General features: G+C 42.0%; 3 protein-coding genes across 4 annotated transcripts in view; 2 read left to right on the plus strand and 1 right to left on the minus strand.

Annotated features, from left to right (window-relative positions):
- Positions 1-147: 147 nt before the first annotated feature.
- Positions 148-10,710, minus strand: nphp1 (nephronophthisis 1). The gene is made up of 20 exons (XM_050071167.1): positions 10,560-10,710; positions 9,801-9,862; positions 9,532-9,592; positions 9,031-9,164; positions 8,663-8,855; positions 8,278-8,379; positions 8,049-8,170; positions 7,859-7,904; positions 6,281-6,368; positions 5,737-5,831; positions 5,461-5,589; positions 5,246-5,320; positions 4,892-5,002; positions 4,604-4,686; positions 3,858-3,934; positions 3,628-3,727; positions 3,357-3,469; positions 1,565-1,638; positions 1,267-1,311; positions 148-1,110 (listed from the first exon to the last, which is right to left on the minus strand). The coding sequence occupies exons 1-20, from the start codon at positions 10,623-10,625 to the stop codon at positions 832-834; spliced, it is 2,055 nt and encodes a 684-aa protein (XP_049927124.1). The 5' UTR covers positions 10,626-10,710; the 3' UTR covers positions 148-831.
- A 1,539-nt stretch (positions 10,711-12,249) lies between these two features.
- zgc:65997 (uncharacterized protein LOC794398 homolog) lies at positions 12,250-15,780 on the plus strand. The gene is made up of 4 exons (XM_050071181.1): positions 12,250-12,608; positions 14,636-14,813; positions 14,922-15,016; positions 15,091-15,780. Exons 1-4 carry the CDS (start codon positions 12,282-12,284, stop codon positions 15,280-15,282), a joined length of 792 nt encoding a protein of 263 aa, XP_049927138.1. The 5' UTR covers positions 12,250-12,281; the 3' UTR covers positions 15,283-15,780.
- Positions 15,781-18,281: 2,501 nt separating this feature from the next.
- pank1a (pantothenate kinase 1a) overlaps positions 18,282-21,253 on the plus strand; it is a 28,567-nt gene continuing 25,595 nt past the window's right edge. Inside the window, exon 1 of one of the 2 annotated variants that reach the window (XM_050070824.1) lies at positions 18,282-19,189. In XM_050070824.1, the coding sequence (XP_049926781.1) occupies positions 18,925-19,189 (265 nt within the window). In that variant the 5' untranslated portion in view covers positions 18,282-18,924. Of the gene's footprint in view, positions 19,190-19,683; positions 19,937-21,253 lie in introns of those variants that run through there. The other variant, XM_050070825.1, reaches the window with a different exon arrangement.

A 21,253-nucleotide genomic window follows, 5' to 3' on the forward strand; every position in this document is an offset into this window, starting at 1 on the left:
CTGAAACTCTACACTACACACACACACACACACACACACACACACACAAACACACGGCTAATGTTGAACTTATGGGTGGAGATAAATGGTGCAGCTCAGTGACCAGTCAGAAAACAAAGTCTGTGACAGATCAACGAGTGATTTTAATACAATGTTTATTAAGGAATTAAACAAAATTTGGCAACACACAGTCGTAGGAAACAGGCTAATAATGTCACTATTTAACACACTCATTATCCATAATTAGTGTCTCATGTAATCTCAAGGTACACAGAAACATCTTTGTGTTTGTATTCAGTGTTCTGTATGTGTTAGCATTGTGCTAGCATTTCTTAAAACTTAAGACCACTTCATTTTCTGTCAGTGCCGCGTAGATTCAACAAATCCCAACAAAAATCCAAAACAAATAGAGCCGTAGAGCTCCCTTGTTGTCCGAAAACGATTCAAAACACATCACTGAGCTGCGCTGTTGCACTGAGTAACACTTTGCTTCATCACGATGAGCATGGGCACTGTAGTTTATTTTGAGTTGGTTCCACACACACTGCCCTGCTGCCTCGACCTAGAGCACCAAATGTGTATTAATCCACAGATGAAAATAGTCCCCTACAAATACCCCCTTTACTGTTTGGGTGTCAGAAAGTATTAAAATAATGGATATTGTTTTCTCATGAGATTTATTGACAGTATCAAAAATATAAAATATCATCAGAAAATTTAAAAAGTGTTCCCAGATGTATTCATGGCACATTTTATTTTTTATAATAAACCAAAATAACAGAATACACCTAATCAATATAATAATCAAGCTTCCCTTTGAGTGATTTGCTGTCACCGTGCCACACGCAGGAGGTCAAAGGTCAACTCTGTGATATCGAAGGCAAGATGCTGATGCATGGGGTCGACAAACACCTCGGGGCCTCCACACTGTCCGGTGGTGTGCTGGGTGTGTTTGAGAGAATCCAGGGTGGCGTAGATGACTCTGGCTCGCTGCTCCTCTGAGGGCGGGTCCGCCCAGCGGTGACAGGGCAGCGAGGGCGAGTGGAGGAGGAAGTAGACGGATGACATGTAGACTTTAATGAACTCCTGTTTTAGGTAGGTCAGGTCTCTCTGCAAACACACAGGGAGGAAGGAACTCGTTATATTTACACCTGGTCAGCAGCTTGCCATGACAAGATGCGCTGGTAGCTCACACGTTTTAACTTCTGAGGTTACTCATACTCTCAGCACCCTCTACAGGTCTGTACTGTTATTACACACACTGACCTTCTGTGCTCGGCTCATGCTGGTCTCAGACTCCAGCCAGGCACTCTGAAAGAAGATGACAGTTACATTATTATTTTAATGAGTGATGTTGTTTTGCAAATCCAATAATTTCAAAGCAGTGTATTCAGTGTTTTACTTGACGACTTTTTCACTGTCTAAAGGAAATGCAGAAAACCTTTTTGGTTTCAGAACAAGTGGATACATTATTGGCATGAAAATGTCCACAGAGAACAACATTGTACTGAATTATAATCTGGTAATTTGGAGTAAGTTCGACCATGGTGCTGTCCCTACTGACCCTGAGAGCATCCAGCAGGTCTGGTTGGTCCAACAGCACAGGGAAGGTAGACAGTACAGGACTGCTTATCAGCTCTGAAACAGAGAGCAAGTTGAGTTAATTCTAAGAACCATGAATATCTGCATTATCTGCATATCTGCTTTAAAGAAGAGGCAATGAAGGTGTGATTTAGTCAGTGTTGGGGGTAACTTGTTGCAGTAATATATTACTTTTAAGGCTGCCTGAAAGCAGTGGGGATAAAGAGCTGGCCTCTGGTTTGTTTTTTCCTCGTCCCAGTGATCAACATATATGGATGATGTTAGTATATGTTGGATGTGTTTCCATTCACATCCTCTACAACCGCAGAGCAACACCAGTACACGGTACTGTTCTTATGCATAACTCTCTCTCCGGTGCTGCAGCAGCTGATCAGATTGCTCATCACAGTGATTTACTCGCATGCTGTTCTGTTAGTTGTCCTGACCTCAATATTTGTTTATTGTGTTTCATATCATAGACCCACAAATATGTGTGCATGTCTCATAATTATCAGACTTTGATCCTCTGCCTGACCCTCCCTGTGTCCAAGGATATTCATTTATTAATTTATTTTAAACAGTCCAAGCTATTTAATTGATCTATATCATTACACTATTATTAATATAAGCAGGGATGTAAATACAAAGTAGTAACTGCTGGGGAAGTAGGGATGTCCCGATCACATTTTTTTTGCATCCGATCTGATACCAAGTCCTTTATTTTGAAACCGAGTCTGATACCAAGTCCGATCCGATACTTTGCAAAGCATGAAGAAAGAAAAAAAAAGAATGCATCCAAGTTGTCCCATAAGGTTTGTTTTTTATCTAAACAGTATCCAAAAAGCTTATCGGTGGTTCAGCAGCACAAAATGTAAACAAATTCTTCTTCTTGTCTTCAACTAACAAAATAGGCCTATATCTTTATACATTGGAAAGCGGAGGCAACAATGAACAACATGGATGAAAAACCTGTCCATTTTTGTTGTTTCGATTCCCCCGATCGTTTATTACCGATTCCGATTTTGTAAAAATGACATGATCTGAGCCGATACCTGATCCAAGGATCGGATCGGGACATCCCTATGGGGAAGTAAGGCAAAAGTAATGTAATAAGTAACTTATTACTCTACACAGAGTAATATTGTCATGTAACATTACTTTTAAATGAAGGTAACTAGCAATATCTAATATGTTACATTTTGGGAGTAATTGCCCAACACTGGTTTTAGTGCTGTTGAAAATATAGATTTAGCGATACATATCAATTCTGAATATTTGAAACAGTTTTCAATCCTCCTTTCCCACAGTATCGATACCATCAACACCACTCTCTCACACACTCTTCTCTCCAAGTGTGAGTTGACACACACACACACACACGACTGTGGGGTGACCCAAAGCCCCACCTCCTCTCACAGTGCTGTCGTCCTGTCACTCATCTGTTTTTTACTTGCACTTTTATTGCATTTTGATTATGTGACAGTCTCATAGTCTATTGAACATGTGCACCACCACAAAAAGAATATTGTTCTCACTCATGGAAAAAAGTTTTAATTATTGTTAATATTTACAACAGTCACTCAGCTGTTCTCTGCTACTAACCAAGAAAGGAAACGTCATCAGCCTTGTTATATTTATCTTTTAATAATAACAATTTTTCCCCATGGTATAGAAAATGTTATCAAAGATCACACAGGCAGCATTATTATATATTTTCAAAGATATTGTATCAAAGTTAGAAATTCCAGTATCGTGCCAACACTAGTGTGTGTTACCTGCATTCTGCATGGTGGGTCTGTCCATCAGCAGTGTGTCAGCCAGCAGCTGCCTGTGTAGAGCCAGCAGGTGGACGCAGCTCAGACAGTGCAGCAGAGTGTCTGGAAGGAGGCTGAGGAGGAAAATATACCTGTCACTAACATACACAGTATAGTTTATATGTGCACACACATGCAAATCTAGTCTACATTTATAGTTATTGAATTAGATCACACATTCCACTACATATGATCGAGCCCTGTGGTGAGATTTTCTTGCCGATCCTCCCACCTGAGCTGCGTTCTGCTCCGGCTGTTGGCTGATTTTAACTTCACGATGAGTTTGGGCTGCCGCCTAGTCTGAAGCATCTGCTGGAAAACACCAGCTGGAGCTGAGAGGATAAGAGAGAACATACTCATCATACTGATAACAATCAAAGTTTGCTGAAAGTTTTTATGTACTGAGCAAACGTGTTTGTCAAACATGTGACACGAGTGTTGAGCTCTGTTGTGTCTTCTTACTTCCTCTGGTGACTGATGTCTCCAACATGACATCCTTCTCATAGGGAGTGCCACCGTTCACTGGCAGCTCATAGGTCCTAGACACAGGTTCGATTAGATTTTTAAGTATTAAGGACACATCACTCATACGGTAGATAGGTGTTTTCACAGATAGCCATTCATTCTTTCACACTGCACATATATAACAAAAAAAGATGACTGTGTTTTTCATATTTATATGTATTTTTTGGGTTGATATAACAATGTGTATGGTGATCTGCAAAATAATGGTACATGTCCAGATGGTTCATCATCTCCACCCCTCTTATTCACTATGTAGGCAGCCGTGTGATGCATTCTGGGCCATGTTTCGTTTTAGAGAGAGACAGGGTTTCCACTCCTCGTTTGCATGAAGTTGAAGCTGGGCTACTTTTTGCAAATCAGGGGCGTCCAGCGTGACTCACCGCAACTGGAAACTCCTGAAAAACTAACTGATCTAAAGTGCAGACAGATTCAGTAGCTGCACGGCACACTTCTCGCCTCAAATGTTTTCAGAAACACATTTCCATGAATTGTTTTGTATTATACGAGGAAGTTTCCAAACAAGCTGCCACGTTGGACCAGCTTGAAACTGGGAGCAGACGATTTTGTGCCTCGTAGCATGCTCATCAAGCGTCCAATGGGGCAGCAGTAGAACTAGTAGAAAGTAGAAAGCAGTAGAAGGACTTGCATGTGCACTGTATACACTGGTATATGTGTGTGTGTACCTGTTGGGGAGTGGATTTCCAGTGTCATCAGTCAGCTTGAGGAAAGCCCAGCCGCAGCTCAGGTCCCCTCTTTCACCTGTCGACTAAAACACACACAGAAGATTGGACACAGCTGCATCCCCAACACTCTGCTTCATTAATAACTGTCCAGTCGCTGAGGGAGGAATTCTTCTCTATTAATCTTCCTTGACAACAAAAAAGGGCTCAAGATAGTAGTTTTCCATTTCCTGTGTGGTCCTATGTGTCCTGACTGCACTGACATTTGTGTCTGTGTGTGTTTGTCCTCACGTTGCGTATAAAGGTGACTCCCAGCTCAAAGAGGATACCGAGGTCAGGAGATGCCGAGTTGCAGCGTAGGAAACAGTCTCCGTCTAGGAGGGTGGGAAGGATGCCTGTCATCTGGAGCAAACACACAAAAACATTTAAGGACTAAAGGTCAGCCTTAAACAAAAGATTTCAGTGCTATAGTTTTGTGTTTTAGCTTTTCAGGAGTCAGTTCTGGCACATTTAAGCATTGTATCTCAGTAACAACAATCAGAGTTGAAGTGCCAGAAGTAGTTTAAGCAAAATCCACATCACCTGACCAGACAACAAAGAAAGAACACAATAACAACAGTGTGTTAATTTGCATCGTAAACATACCCTTGGAGAGAAGCTCCAGGTCTTGGGGCTCTTGGAGTTGTAGGTTGCCCTCACTGTGTGGATGTTACTCAACACCTGAGACACAAGAACAGCTCATTAAAAAACAGGATAGAACAAGAGTTTCTTATGGTAATTTTAGCTAATAATTAATAAATCAACAGTATTTCTTGAATTGTTCCACACTGCAGAGACATGGGTCGGCAGAAATACTCCACCTGAGTTCCATCAAAGGCACAGAGGCGGATGTGTCTGCTGAGGACCTGAACTCCGACCCCAGGAGTAGGAATCATCCTGCAGCTCCACAGACTGAAACAAACACAAGTCCTGACCTGCCGAGCACGAACCTGCGGGACAGAACAGGAGACTGATGAGTTAGCAGTAATTTGAAGTGTTATATCGAGGAAGTGTGTTCATGAGTGGATGCTTCGCAGTGTGAGAAACCTGAAAACATTGTCTTTATTCACCACACACACACAGAGGGACACTCTCACCCTGCCCGTGTCTGGATCCAGGAAGAGGTCACTGAAGGACAGCTGCGACTGGCTGAGCTGTGGCTGAATATAGTGACTTCCTCTGTATGTTATACCTAGAAAAAAGACACAAACGGTTACTGCTTTACCGTTTAATCATGAATATGTATTAGTTAAACAAGTACTGCTACTAACAGCATCCAGCACCAGTGGTAATTGTAGTGGTGGTGGTTTAAACTGTGAAGGAATCACACAAATGGTCTCTGTGCTGCTGCATGACTGCTGCTCTTTGATTGGTTTTAAAGACATCACTTAGACTCTGGGAAATTGTGATCTGTGTTTTACATTTTTTTTGACACTTAATAGACAAAATGATATACTCATTCATTGAGAAAATATTTGCAGATTAATTAATAACGAAAATAATCGTTCATTGCACCTCAAAAATAGTTGATTAACCTTTCCTGTGTTCTGAGACAAGTGTAATGGAAATCAGCTATAATCATCACCTGCGTGTGTGTGTGTGTGTGTGTGTGTGTGTGTGTTTTAAAGAGTGTATACTGACCTTCCTCCACTAGCAGTTTATTGAGAGTTGATGGTCTGAATCCTGAAGGTATAGCCCCCATGGCAGAGAGCACATCTGTTGCATCAATCTGCCACACACAGAGGCACACACAGTGAAACCATATATATATTGTATACACAGTTAGAGCTGCACCAAATGTCATCTTTATAGATTTGAAACGGAGGTTTGCAAATAGTTTTTAAGGTCTGTCGTCATATTTCATGATGTCATCGCCCTAAAAACATTTTAAAAAATCTGCAAACAAAATCCGCAATTTTAAGAAAGTAGTTCATCACATTAAATAAGTTATTCATTTTTTTATTAATGAACTCCCTTTAATGAAAAACTGTAACTCATGGTGCTGCCAGACTGTCCCATTAATAGGGAAAGCAAAGAGTTGTTTGATCGCAGTGAAAAATGTTGTTTTAAAAGTTAAATGCCAACAGATATAGATTGAAGCAGAATATTTTGTCAGATAAAAACATGTTGGTTATTTTGGAAAAGATTACGTCTATCTTTTTATCACAAATTCTGACTTTAGGACTTAGAATGCTCTGGAGTTATTGGAAATGTTGGAAACAATCCTCCACAGCCACCACTGTAATCTAATTCTACAAACAGTATAATACTAATAATATTCTTTATCTGCATCTGCACAGAAATAAAGGGTTTAAACAGAATGAGCAGACATGCTAGGCAGCATTCAAATGTTGATTAAGAATTCAAGTGTCGTTATGAATGAAGCTTCAAAGCTTTGTACTATTTGGTACAGCCCTATATTATTCACATTGTGGATTGTATATTTGTCAATAAGAAGATTAAGGCCCTCATCACACAGGAAGTGTTTTAGCAGCTGGAGGTGCCTTTTTGTAATTGTTTGTGATGACAATGAAGCTTTTTGCTTGCATTTTTTACGTTGTGACGCACCTGGCGATTCTGAGTTCTAGGTGCATGGTGTTTTTGCCAGAGCACCCTGAACTCCTCGAGTTGCAAAAAACTTCAACTCAGAGCGGAAAAGCGCCCCATGTCATCTCTTTTTTTGTCCTCTTTTTTCCCATTGTCCAACCGGATGATTTAAGAGGCGGGCCTTCTGTGGTGGTCACGACAACAAGTTTACAGTTGGTAAACAATGGAGGAGAAACTGGAGGTAGCAGTTGTTGGATACCCAGAGCTATATGGCCTGATGATAGACAGCAGGTTGTCAAACTGAACATGAGTTATTCTAAAATATGCCTGGAAACAGCCATCATGGAGGAGAAGCTCCTGGACCAACAGGTGGTACTCCCCATGATCCAGCCTCTTTTTTAGGGTCTCATGTACCCACACAGATCTCTGTTTATCTGCTGACAGCCTCTCACCCTCAACCAGAGCTACAGACAGTACCCTCTGCCTCAACATTTTAGGAACCAGATACTAGTTACTGTGGGGAAAAAACGGTAGATTGATCACACGGGAAGGTTAGTGTAAGGACGTGATGGGGTGGCAGTGCGGTGTGCCCCGCGTTTTGCAGCCTGTGTAACCAGGGCCTAACAGTAACATCAGTTCCAGTGACAGTACTTGTAGTTTGTAGATACTTGCCTCGGTCAAAGCCTTTTTGACAGTACTCCAGTTGGAATGTGGAGAACTGTTGTTGAAGAAGAAAGGAATCAAAATTAAATTGATTGATGATTATCGAGTGTCAGTCACACAGATAGAGAGCTGTCTCTCATTACACTAGTCAGAACCACACTCAATCAAAAGCTATACAAAGTTTCTTAATATGTAGGACCTCTGTTTCTCTTGGTCATCAGTCAATTCTTCACCATCTTGCTCTTCCTCCTCTTCTGACTCCTCCTCATTTTCATCACCATCATCGTCATCATCTTCTTCATCATCGACACCAGAGCCAATCTGAAAAGTGAGTCACCACTTTACATCAACACACTGCAGCTGCTTACATTTAAAATTAACAACACAGGAAGGTTTGATGTAATGCAGATGTTCAGCGGCTTGTGTACCTTCAGGTAGGTTTTTGGAACCACTCCTCTGTTGCCTTTAGTGTCCTGAGCCAGCCACCATCCATCTGCTGTTTTCCTGATAATCCTCAACACGTCCCCCCTCTGAAAACAGCAGGGACACAAACGAGTCATGTAGCTTCACAGTATTCATGAATTACTAACAGACTTTCCCTGCTTAAAATTAAAGGAGTGTGTCAATGACGAGTTTCTTGGTAATAATTCATTTCATACTGTTTCCCTGTCAGCCTCTCATTATTTAATTGTACCTGCAGGGCTGTGCAGTATCCATTCATGGAATGAAACAGCTGGAGTGCTTAGGCTGCAGCTGAACTCATGTCAACACCCCTGTGCGTCACCTCTGTGTCTGAAACAGGAAGTACATCACCTGCACAGACAGATCTCCCTCCTGTTCTCCTTTGAAATCACTCAGGGCTGTGTAGACACGAGGGTCTGACTGAGAGGGCGGTTTCACAGCTTGCTTCTCGTCTTCATTGTCGCCGCCACCGTCGGCATCGCTACTGTCTTCGTCATCATCTTCGTCATCCTCCTCCTCCTCGCTGTCTTCCTTTGAATCATCGCTGTAGATCGAAACACAGTGATGTCAGAAGACATTTTAAATTTTGGATGAAATCAGTGTTTTGAAATCAATATTTCTGTGCAGCTTCTTTACAAAGGATAAATGTGGATTTAATTTGTCATGGGAAAACTCAACTGAGCCATGGCAACAAGGGATATGACATCGTCAGCACTGACCCTGCAGCAGTACTGGGTCCTGGTGGTGAAAGCTTCAGAGAGAGGGTGTTTACAAGCTCCAAGATGTTCTGCAGTCGTCTCTCTTCCTCCTGCTTCCTCTGATCATAGTTCCCCACTGGAGCCAGCTCATCTGCCTAAAAATTAGGCAATGAATTACAACACCAATTTAGCTTAACGTCTTTTAAAAGATCACAACAAGTCACAATACAGTAAATTTAAATTGATGTATTGGAACATTGTTCAACAAGCTAGTGTTGGTCTGTCAGTGATACCTGACTTTCTTGCAGTCTCTGGGATTTTTCTTTTCAGAAAACATGTGCATATTGATTTGGGGACCATAAATAATGTCATTTTTTATGATACAAACTGCTGATTTAGGTCAACCAAAAGTACTGGCTGCAATGTTGGAGGTCATCTAGTAGTACAACTGAATAATTGTACTGCACACACCTATTACAAAAAAAATTATATTTCCAAGTTTACTGAGAGCACAGAACTAACCTTGGTCAGGTTCCTCAGTGTCCTTTGTGTCTTCTCTGCCGACATCTGCAGTTCTTGACATCTGTTTGGGATTGGACATTAGAGGAAAATCAAACCTCAAGGCACAATTAAAATCAACTAAATCATAATGATATGGGGAAAAAGAGGAGTGGGAATAAAAGCAGAGTGAAACCACGTCCCTTCAGTAGTTTCAGTGCTGGTGAATGATGGTCCTGGTCTTAACTGCACTTACAAGAAGTAAAACTAGTTTAGGAAGCACTCCTGTTTACCTGCGTAATGCCTCTTCAGTGGATCCATCCTGACTCTGCACATCCTTCAACAGACTGTCAACCTGGATTAGAAGAACAACGAGATCAACTGGCAGTGAATTAAGAAGTGTTGACACCACTGTGTCTACCTCTGTACATTTTATAGTGTTTATACTCCCTGTTTAATGACAGATAAACAGATGTCTCAGATCTAATACCTGCTGGGTGTTTTCTTTGGCTACAAAACAACAGGCCAGTATATGAGCCTGTCCTTTGTATGTGTTGCGTTGTGTGAAGATAGGTCCAAGCTCACCAAAGATCCCAATACTCATTTATAATCTAACGTTTTAACATTCCCTTGCCTTTTGACTGACCACTTCATCAAACAAGTTATAGGGTCTTTCTTTTAAGTGTGTTCTACGAAATTCGTCATTAACTTCATGAACCAAAAAGCTCTTAATTTTTAAGGAAAATCTCTTTTACTTTTACCTTTATGTACAAATGACGAACAAAATATATTCATCTTCAGCCATTTCTGGACTTTAATGCTAACACAAGGCACATCTATAAAGGCCTTTTAGCTCTTAATAAAACTGCCCAAGACGTATCTTCCACTTCAAGGAGGTACGTTTTCTTTGTACAACGGCTGGTGAGTGCTACAGCTGCAACAACCTCTCTTGTCTATTCAATAACTTCATGTAACTGCCAATCTGGCAGCCACAGTTGTTGAGTTCATCACCGCTAATAAACCACCCAAACAAGCGCCATTTTGTAACAAACCTGCTTTTTGATTTCGTCCACTTCTCTCTGGATAAGCTGCAAAGGTCCTTTTCTTTTTGGTGGCATTTATACGCTGTTTTATGGAGCATATTCCGTGTGTTAGCTGATAGCCTAGCTAGCTAGCTAACTGACGCTACTCTTCCACTTGTCGCTAGGCAACCGTAGCCTCTTCCGGTTTGGGCTCGACTGGATTTAATTAATCGACCATTACAAGCTTATTCATTTATATTCTAAATAATTTGTTTGTATAATATGTTTTTTTTTTAAATATGTGTTTAACTATAAAAACATTTATAGTTTCACACGCTTTTTCACCGGATATAATGGTGATTGGCGGTACACTATCGCCACCTGCTGGACTGGAGCATAACGCCATAAAGTCTTTGAATGGGACGCCGATTATAAAGTTACACACTAAAATTTACAGCAACATTTCACCACATTTAGCTCCAAACAATATTTTAAAACATGGTGTGATTTTTTGGTTAAATTTTAAATCTATATCTAGCACTGTCAATTTGCATATTAGCTAAATATTTAGTTTCAAGCACGTTTAGATTTAAGATTTAACCTTTAGATTTGATAATTAGATTTTAATGTTCACATGTAACATATTACATGTAATAAATATTTTTTTAACAAGAAAAGGAAATATGACGAAGTTCACACATATTGCTGTTAAGCTAGTAAAAAGCGCCTTTATAAAAATCACAAATCACACACATTTATAACATTGTTTGGAGCTAAATGTGGTGAAACGTTGCTGTTAATTTCATTGTGTGCCATTTTACAATCGACACCACATATCTTTGAAGTGGTTAATCAAATGACAAACGCTGAATCCCAGCCAACATTTGTATGTAGGGCCCATGTGGGCTGAAAAATGGGCCCTATATGGGACTGAGTACAGGTACCATATTGGCCCCATGCCAATTGCCCAAATGGATCATGCTGGGGCTACCTGGGTACAAAGTGGGTATGGGTCCAAAATGGGCATCTTATCTGTGGCCCAAGTGGGTAAATCTACCCACATGTGGGCAAATGTCATGGGGCCAATATGGAACCCATGGACAGTCCCTTATAGGGCCCTTTTTTCAGTCCATTTACTACCCACAGGGGCCCTACATACAAATGTTGGCTGGGATGTAAGCGCTTATGCCTCCCCACAGAATATTTTTTTAATGTGGCTGTTTTCTCATATAATTTGTGTTGTATGTAACACACTTATTCTTCACAGTGTTGTAGCAAAAACTGTAACCCGTCAGATTCTGACTCTAGACGGGAAAAGGCCGATAGGATGTCTAGATGTGTGAGGTGAAGGTTTGGAAAAATGTATTTAAGTGCACGAACTAAAAACAGATTATTTTAGTCCTGTATGATCCATATCTGGCTTGCACATAAGCAGCGTTGTGTAAGTGCCTTCTAAATGACCTACAGAGGGCGCACTTTGCCTGTTGTGAAACATGCTGCCTTCACTTTCTCCTCGTTCACTTTAAATTCTTGAGTTCTTAAAAAGTCAAAATTATGAGTTTTCGACGCTGCTGTAAACAGAAAGTTTACAAATCAACAAAGTTAATTACGGGCCTAATAAAAGTCAATTGTTTGCACAATTCCTCGCTATCTTTTTACCAAAAAAACAAAATTACGACGTTTAGGGTGGACCTGAAGGCAACAAACACAAAAACTCTCCATCCGCCTCCGGTGTTACGTCACTCACCTGTCATGGCTGCTCCCGTGGCGCTCATTCAAGGAGCCAGCAGAGGACTGGGGCTTGAGTTCTGCAAACATATCCTGAGAAACAAAACCCCCGCTGCTGTCATAGCGACATGTCGAAACCCGGACGGAGCGGCCGAGCTGCGGGGCCTGGCCGGGCAACACCCGGGCAGACTGACGGTCCTCCAGCTGGACGTGAACCGGGAGGAGGACATCCGTGGAGCTGCGGATCGGGTCAAGGAGAGCTTCGGTAGGCTGGATCTGATCGTCAACTCCTCGGCGATGCTTCATCCCTCCGGTAAAGGAGAGACCAGCCTGAGAGATGTGTCTGCTCAGGTAAAGCACGAGCTGCTCTGTCACCATGAGAAGTAGAATAAAATGGTGGCACGATCCTGGCTGATGGGGTGTGTGTATTAAATATGCTCTAAAGTGCATTTAGTTTGGATTATTCTATTCAAGGGGGTCACTTTATTTTTTTCAGGTTTAGCAACGACTCAGGACCCACAACAGGGATTCATGAAGGGGTCCTTGGGCACGCGACAGGCCATTGTAGTGTCAGGGGACTTTAAATACTGACCCCCGTTCCAAACCTCATTAACAAATCCTGTGATTTAAAATGAAGCTTACTTATGAGTAAATGTACAAGAACTTGGCGAGACATCATCATCTTTGTCGGACAAACACGACCTGACCTTAAATTCGGCATAAATATAATGTACACAACCATATCAGTTTAAAAGTTATTTAAACTTTTCTCTGAGATTTGCCTGCTAGTTGCATCACTCAAATTAAACCACAGGACAGCAGGGGGCAGTATCAACAGTGAAAAGATGGAGATTTTATTAAGATCAGGTGCTGCTAGGTGCATCATCCAAAAACTGAGAGAATATCACACACTTTAAGTTCTGTTTCAACATGTGTGCACGTTTTATAATAGACTAAAATAGAATAGAATATATCTTTATTGTCCATCATGGGTGGGAAGTTGTCTTCGGCTCACTAAACACAAAAGACAATATTGTAAAAAGCAGACAAATAGTTAGACAAGCATATAAAGTCATTACAAAACACTTAAACACATTAAATCAGCTCATTGACTGTGGTTTAAAACTCAGCTGTCACTTTGTTGAGTTAAGAATACTAATGACACTTGGAATGAAGGACTTCGCGTCAAGGGCTACTGTGGCTTGCCAACTATTTTCCTTGCCATTGATACATTCCTAGAGAGTTTATTCTTGGCCGTACAGTTAAAATGACCGTACCAGGCAGTAAGGTGAAATGTTAAAACACTCTCAACCATAGTTTTGTACACTAATTCTAAATTCTGCTGACTAACACAGAGGCCACTGAGCTTTCTGAGAAGATAAAGTCGCTGTGAGCATCTCTTGAATGAGAGAGATGCTCACATGGGAGTCCATAACTTTACCAAGGTATTTCAAGTTTTCTAAAGTTTCAGCACGTTGGCCATCAAGTGAACATGGCTCTGTAATCAGTTCTTCAGTCTTGGCCACATTAACTTCTAGCTTGCTGATGTGACACCATGTATGAAGGGCATTAGCGTGAGCCAGGCAGCTTCACCCAATGGGTCTGTTTGCTGTGACAGACCAACTAAGGAAGTCTACAATAAATGGCGAGATTTTGGTATTGAGATTGTTGTCATTTCTCTGCATTGAAGGAGGAAGGAGATAATTTCCTATACTGGTTCTTCTAAGCAAGGGCGTAGGTTTCGTTTCGACATGGAGGGGGACACACAAAGTGGGGAGTTGGGGTGTCCTCCAAAAAGTTTGAGCATCAAACACTTAATTTTCTACATTCTGGTGAGTTTGTATGAACCAGATTGTGCATTTTCTGTATCAATTTATGGTATAAATGTCTTTTGTCATAGTGGAGTGCCTGCTCTACCCCCTGAGCTCCTGGGCACCCCACCAATTAATGCAGAAAAGGAACCAATTGGTGCATACCCACTTAGCTACTGGGTCCCCCGTGAACAAAGGCAGTGTCCTTGCCGCTCTGGCCATGAGTTCAGTTTCAGTTTGTGGCCCTTTGCTGCATGTCGTCACTTCTCGCTTCAAAGTGTCCTGTCATTAGAGGCAAAAAGCCCAAAAACCGTAACAGTAAAATGCACATGTTCTAAATATCGAGGGGTACATGTTCCCTGCATCCCCCCTGACATCTACATGCTTCCAGCCACTCAATGTACTCCTACTATCCTGGATCCTGCGCCCCAGCTGTGTCTGTCCAAAGGTCCAGTGAACCATCAGTCCCCCATTCACACCTATGTATCCAGACCCTTCAAACACCCATCACACCTTTTCACTGATCTAACCACTGACCTGTATCTATTGCCTTGCTTCCCCTCTCAGGGCATCATTTCCACCTTGACGACCAACACAGTGGGCCCCCTGGTCATGGCCAAGTATTTCGCCCCCCTCCTTCAGAAGGGCGGAGGGAGTTTCGGTCAGCAGCCCGCAGAGAAAGCCAAGCAGCACAGTGGCATCATCGTCAACATCACCGCCAAAGTGGGATCTATTGGCGACAACGGTTGGTATTGTGTTACTTTTGGTTGCTCTGTGGTAATGTAAACATGCTAATACAGTATGGTTTCACTTGTGTTCCTCTGTGTTTTCCACCCTCCACCCCTGCTCTCAGGTCTTGGTGGCTGGTACAGCTACAGAATGTCTAAAGCAGCTCTCAACATGGCTACCAGGAACCTGTCCATAGAGCTGGGCCGCAGTCGACCCAAGGTAGGTCTGGCTGTGCTCATAGTTCTTTTGGCCTGTGTTTTAGAAGGTTGATGAACTTGCTTCTGTTTTCCCAGGTGGTGTGTGTGTGCGTACATCCAGGAACAGTCAACACAGACCTCTCCCGGCCGTATCACAAGAACGTGCCAAAAGGCAAGCTGTTCAGTGCCGAACACTCTGTGACCTGTCTGATGAGCATCATAGACTCTCTGAATATGGAAAAGACCGGCAGGGCGTACAGCTGGGACGGGACTGAACTACCTTGGTAGAAACAATAAATGGACAGAGAGAGAGGTTAATTTACTGACCTCTGCTCTTGACGGAGCACGCAATGAGCTGGACTTTACACTGAAAGGAGGTTCTCAAGGTGGAGTGACAGTCTAAACAGTCAAAAACAAACCTCTTTCACTACCTCACAACCAGCCAAAGTGCTTAAATCACCTCTAATATTTATGACGTTAATAATGCCATCACATAAAGTCCTCATGTGGCTTTAATGCAGTTGTAATTATACTAATGATCTAATGCAGAACAGTGTGTTTCCCTCTGCTCCAGTCTTTGGGGCAAGCTAAGCCAAACACCTGCTAGCTTGTAGCTTCTTGACAGACAGATGTGAGGGTGCTACTGATCTTCAGGGTTGGGGAGTAATGGAATACAAGTAACTGTTTCCTTGAGTGTGATGCCTAAAAGCAATTTCAGATACTCCTGTTTGTGTTTCGTGCCTTATTGTTTAATAAAATCAGTGTTTGTCATGGCATCAACAGCTGAGTTATGTGTCACAATATCGTATCATTACTTTGTGCTTTCACTGAAAGATACTAAACAATACCATCGGTTAAATGGGCACTTATAGTTATTTCTTTGCAGGTAACATGTTTGATCAGTGGCAGTCGGTCTCAAATTATACCATTTCTTCCCCTTAGGTGTAAAAGGGAGTATTGCATTTGCACAGGCTTTTAAGGGGAACCTGACACTAAGGACAAACACTACATTCTTACATTTACAAGCTGTGTTTGGATGACAGGATGAAAGTCACTCCAAGCCATGTTGGAAATAGGCATTTTTATATAACAAAATAAAGGAAAAAGACCTGCATTTCATCTCTGAAACCATAATATACATATTTTTCTTGTCAGCAGGTGCTTTCAGGAGCATATAAACAGTGTAGGCCTTATTTACAGAAGAGTAGAGACTTAAGGCACAGTGGGCTGTGACTAATTGGCGGGGTAATGACTGAACTCAATCCTGTTATGGGATTTTTACACAGTGTTGACCTGATTCTTACTAAGTCTAGGCCACCAGGTTAATTTATTAGACTTTTATTACAATCATATGGTGCAAACATGTTTGACTCTACCTTACAAGCCAACAGTTTATTAAATTACAGTTAGAAATTCCTAATATATCTTTCAATTACTCAGTGGGCAGAGATGTAAAACACAGTTCATTAATATTAACCAGAAGATGGCAGCATTTCACCTTTATGGCTTTTCACTGAGTGAAATTATGGAATATTTACAGTAATTGATGCTGTTTGTTACAGTGGACACGATTATATCATAACATAGCCTACATGTATTATTCCTTGGTGATTGAGACTTCTGCAATGCTCCACTTATGTTCATGTTAATCACTGTGGGGCATTTTTACTCTTGGTGGAGCCTCTTAGTATTAAAGCTGTTTCTTATGGCATTACTTCCCTATCCATTGAACTCCAGTGTACCTTTGGAGCTAAGTTATGTCCGTGTAATAACTTTATGGTTGCTATTGCTTTTTGAAGTATCACTTTAGATAACTGCAGTACAGTTTGTACACTTCCAAGAGTCTTTAAAGTCCTTCATTGTCGCTGCCTTCTGATCAGATTTGATGTAACATCAGTTATAGCATCATGGTGTGTCAAACATAGGGCCTGTGGGCCAGAACCGGCCCATTAAAGGGTCCAACCTGAGGTCTCAGGTTTCAGGAGCAAATTAAATAATGGGCTCCCTGTTTCATGTAAAATTCTGCTTCAGAGGCTTTACACCCTGAGCAGAATACAGGTCTCTGATATAACAATGCATACTTACTGTGACCATGCTTAAAGATACTGAACATTGAGCAAAATATTATAATGATAAACTTTATTTTAATAGCATCTTTCAAAGCACACAGTGCTGTACAATAAAACTAAACACAAGGAGAATAAAACAAATATCATGCCATAAAATGTCATCCAGTAAAAGATAAAAGGCGGAAGAAGGAAGGCCAAAGCTGAAATCAAGATAATAAATGGGAAATAATGTCAGTAAGAGAGCAATAAAATAGACAGACAGCTCAGATAAAGTAAGCATATGCTTTCCCATAGCAGTATGCTTTTAGGAGAGACTTATTACTTTGAGACTTATTATACAGACAGCTTTATATCCTTGGGCAGGTCGTTCCAGAGCCTCGGGGCCCTGGTGGCAAAAGCTCTGTCCCCTCTGGTCTTCAGCCTGGAGTCTGGGACAAGAAGAGGACCTCTGCCTGAGGATCTCAACTCAGCTGCTTCATTTCAAAAGAATCTGTGTCACGGAACATATGGATAAATTCACGTCATGATGTGACCGAATGTGGAAAAAGTAAGATATACTGTTGAGATTGTATGTATTTTTCTTCAGACATCTCGGGCTGTTCATGTGTTTTGTTAAAGGATGAACATCTACAGAATGTTCTTGTAATTCTTTACACAAAAAAGGTAAAATATTGGATTGTGCAATGGTTTTATGGGGCCAGCCCATCTGAGATTAAATTAGGCTGCATGTGGCCCATGAACTAAAATGAGTTTGACACTCCTGCTTTAGATGCATATTAAAAAATTGAAAACTGAGATTTATATCAGGAATGATTGGCTAAGAAAGAAACAAGGAAATGTCTTCTGAATGGTCCCAGATTGGTGATTGTTTCCCCTTATCAAGCTGAGATTGTTGGTTGACCTTTGTATCTTGATTCAAGTGCTCTTGCTATGCATCCAATGCACTGTTTGATATCAGGTCTTTCTTAAATAATGAATATTAATTGATTTAAAATAAACCTAATATACCTATGAAATGAACTACAGTGCATTACACTTTATTTTAATTTCCTTTAAAGTGTAATTGTGGTGAGGTTCCCATGTGGTGCACAAATCAGATACATCGATTAAAAGACAGAAGCCAGTCCTGCAGCTCCAGGGTTACAGCAGTTCATTTTCATGACTCATATATTGACAGGCAGCTTTGTGCTCACATCACACGTGTAGAGGACTGCAGGCAGGCAGGGGGGACGAGGGTGACAGCGAACAGCGACTTTTATAAATAAAGCGCCCACAGCTGCACGGACTGGTACTGTGTCGACTTTGTTTAATATTCCAGCAGGGAACCAGCGCGCTGCTGTACTGTAGCCGACCCGGGACAAGCCCTCTGTTGCGTTTCTGTCGCGTCCCAGTGTTGAATTACAGTGTGATTGTGTAGTAGAGAGGAGAAACCGGTCGGAGGAGGTGAACTGGTTCAGGCCTCGGCTGGAGGAGCTGGTGTGACGTAGCATTCCACCAACACACACTCACGCGCGCGCACGCACCGGCTGCCGCTGCGCCTGCCAGAATCTCAATGTGGGGAAATGACCGCGAGTGACCTCAAAGGAAACGCTGTATTTTAGCGGCTGCTCGCGTTTTAATTTTACACGCAATTACAGCGAGAATGTGCGTCAAAATTTAGCGTGATATCTCATTGTGGAAGACGTTTCACTGCGGGAAAGGACACGAGCAAACTGGTCGCGCGACTGTGTCACTAGCTTGCGAGCAGCCGGGCTAACGTTAGCTAGCTGAGCTAAAGCAGTAGCCGGGTGTCTCACCGCTAGCGGCCGTGCTTGTACTTATCCCCCTGCAGATGCTAAGCTAGGCTAGGCTAGCTGTTGCCATGGATAAAGCCAAGTCAATGATCGATAAGAAAGGAGCGTCGGGACCTTTTCATGTCAACAACGGGCAGAGCCAGAGGGGGTTTCATGCTAACGGCAGCTGCTGCAGTAGCAACAGTACATTCGGCTCGAGCTCCGGACCCAACAGCAGCACATTTGAGAACATGCATCACCTGCACCGCGGGGACGATGCGGAGTGCAACGGGTCCCCGGCCAAGAGGTGCCGGCTACGGAGGAGGACCGAGTCGGTGAGACGGAACAGACCACGTAAGTGTCAACCAGCGCAGGGGAAATTAAATTAAGTACCCGCTATGGTTTAATTGTGCATATTAGCCTGACATTTTTTTCTGATGTGTGATCTGGGTTACCGCAACCCTCCACTGTGTAACACCGATCAGCTGGGGTTTGCACAACCATGCGGTGTTGCAATGAGACACCCAGCGTGTGTTTTCCTCCCACTGCCTTTTTATTGACTCCCATTATCGTCTCATGGTGTGCGTGTTCAGATCACAATCATGTCCCTATGGGTCTCCTCTCTTCGATCAGATTAGCTGGTCAGTGTCTCCGGCTGATCTGTCCAATCTACAAGCCTGCTGTCGTCAGGGAGACCCCCTTTTGTTATTATGAACCCTCAGGTTGCATTTGGTGCGCTGTGATTGGTCGGTTCCCCGGTGGTGAAAAAGCTCCTGATAAGTGGGCCTGGCTTGCCTCAGCCAATCAGCACCCGACTCCTGTCTTCAGGAGGCAGCGAGGCCCCGCCCCCTTATTTACCCAGTATTTCGGATGATGTGAGTGAAGATCACCCAGGAAAACTTTGCAGGTTTTGCGCAGGATGTCGGAAAGTGTCGTTTTCTTCCGTGTGTGAAGTCTCTTTGAATATCCAAGACTGTCCGAGGCGTCTTGAGCTTTCCTCCAACAAGTCTGTCACACACTGGTTTTATTGTTTTCTTTTTGTTTACACCTGTGAGCTGATATTTTGCCTCACTATGAAGCTTATAAGTGAGAAGAAACCGGGTAAGTGTGAGTTGGTTTTGTGTTTTATTGTACCGAGAAGTCTCAGATATTGAAACAGAGGAACACTTTAAATGTTTATACAGATTTTTTTCATTGTTTGAGATTAATTTTCACTTTAAACTCGTGTTTGGCTATTTTAATTTAAGTTCATCATCTTCATTTATCAATGTTTATGTCATTCATACAGTCAGTGAGAATGTTGCATGTTTAAACTGTGATAAAAAGGCAGAGTGCTGTGAAGTCATGCACTTGCAGGCAGCTGATTGGTGACAACAGCAGGGAATTTCAGGGCAACTTCCCCAGAGCTTCTTTTCAGGGCTGCCCAGTGAAAGGCTCTGCATTTGTTGTGGCCAAGTGATGCTGTCATGGTAAAACTCGTTCTGGTGAAATGTTTGCAGAGAGACCAGTTGCAAGTCTAGGGGCCTTGTTGCCAAGTCATCTTGTCAGCATTCCTAGCATCTATCAGTAATTGTGTTAGGGAGAGACCGAGGCAGAGAGGGTGAAGGAGACGTCCTTTTGAGTTACTGCCCTCGGGGAATTTACATAAGTGTCACCTGCGAGCAGCCAATATGAGTTTTTATTGTCTCGCCATATGATCTTGTAACGACAGGCTTCTCATATTGAAATTTTGTGGTTAATCACTCCACTGTAAACATTAATAAGTTAAGTTTCTACCTGAATTTGTCATGTTTTTTTGTAAGATTTTATCGAACAAAACCCAAAGAATACAACTGACACAAAGGGCTGACCATCAGTTCAACCTTTTGCTATGTAAATATGGATGCTTAAGTAAATACAGCAACATCAGCATTGTGATCATTACTGCCGTATCAATTATTGCACATCACATTCCCATAATCAGAAGCAATTTACTGTCCCAGGGTGGAGTTTTTCACTTATTATGTGGCTCCGAGTTATTCCAACATATTGTGACTGTTGCTTGAGGAATCTCCTCTTAAGGCTACAACCTCTCTAATTTAGCTAAGCGTATATTTATCACTTCACCAGCATACCCTTGAGGTCTGACAGGTTATACCTGTGTGAGAGTAGTTGACCACTACTTCTGCTTGTTGACCTAAGTAAATAAAGTCATTAGCACGCAAGTTCTTCCGATAGTATAGCGCTGCATGATTTGTCCTTGTTCCTTTGATTGATGGATCCAAAGAATTCATTCAGATCCATAATTGGCAGTGTTAACTTATGCAGGAATATGAGTAGTTTTGCTATCAGTGGTGTATTCCTAGAAAGAAAAACCTATCAAGCACAGTAAGATAAAAACAGAATCACCACGTGCAAAAATGTACAAGGATTGCTTCT

The sequence above is a fragment of the Epinephelus moara genome, chromosome 19 (genome assembly GCF_006386435.1).
Source record: "Epinephelus moara isolate mb chromosome 19, YSFRI_EMoa_1.0, whole genome shotgun sequence".
Lineage (NCBI taxonomy): Eukaryota > Metazoa > Chordata > Actinopteri > Perciformes > Serranidae > Epinephelus > Epinephelus moara.

What these genes read in the sequence shown, in the direction of transcription:
- nphp1 (XM_050071167.1), bottom strand. Translation starts at nt 10,625, where the DNA reads ATGCCACCAAAAAGAAAAGGACCTTTGCAGCTTATCCAGAGAGAAGTG. An exon ending in GGACCCAGTACTGCTGCAGG is followed by an intron (nt 8,856 to 9,030) that starts GTCAGTGCTGAC and finishes TTCGATCTACAG; the next exon opens with CGATGATTCAAAGGAAGACA. An exon ending in CCTGGAGCTTCTCTCCAAGG is followed by an intron (nt 5,003 to 5,245) that starts GTATGTTTACGA and finishes TGTTTGCTCCAG; the next exon opens with ATGACAGGCATCCTTCCCAC.
- zgc:65997 (XM_050071181.1), top strand. Translation starts at nt 12,282, where the DNA reads ATGGCTGCTCCCGTGGCGCTCATTCAAGGAGCCAGCAGAGGACTGGGG. An exon ending in TGAGAGATGTGTCTGCTCAG is followed by an intron (nt 12,609 to 14,635) that starts GTAAAGCACGAG and finishes TTCCCCTCTCAG; the next exon opens with GGCATCATTTCCACCTTGAC. An exon ending in GGGATCTATTGGCGACAACG is followed by an intron (nt 14,814 to 14,921) that starts GTTGGTATTGTG and finishes CCCTGCTCTCAG; the next exon opens with GTCTTGGTGGCTGGTACAGC.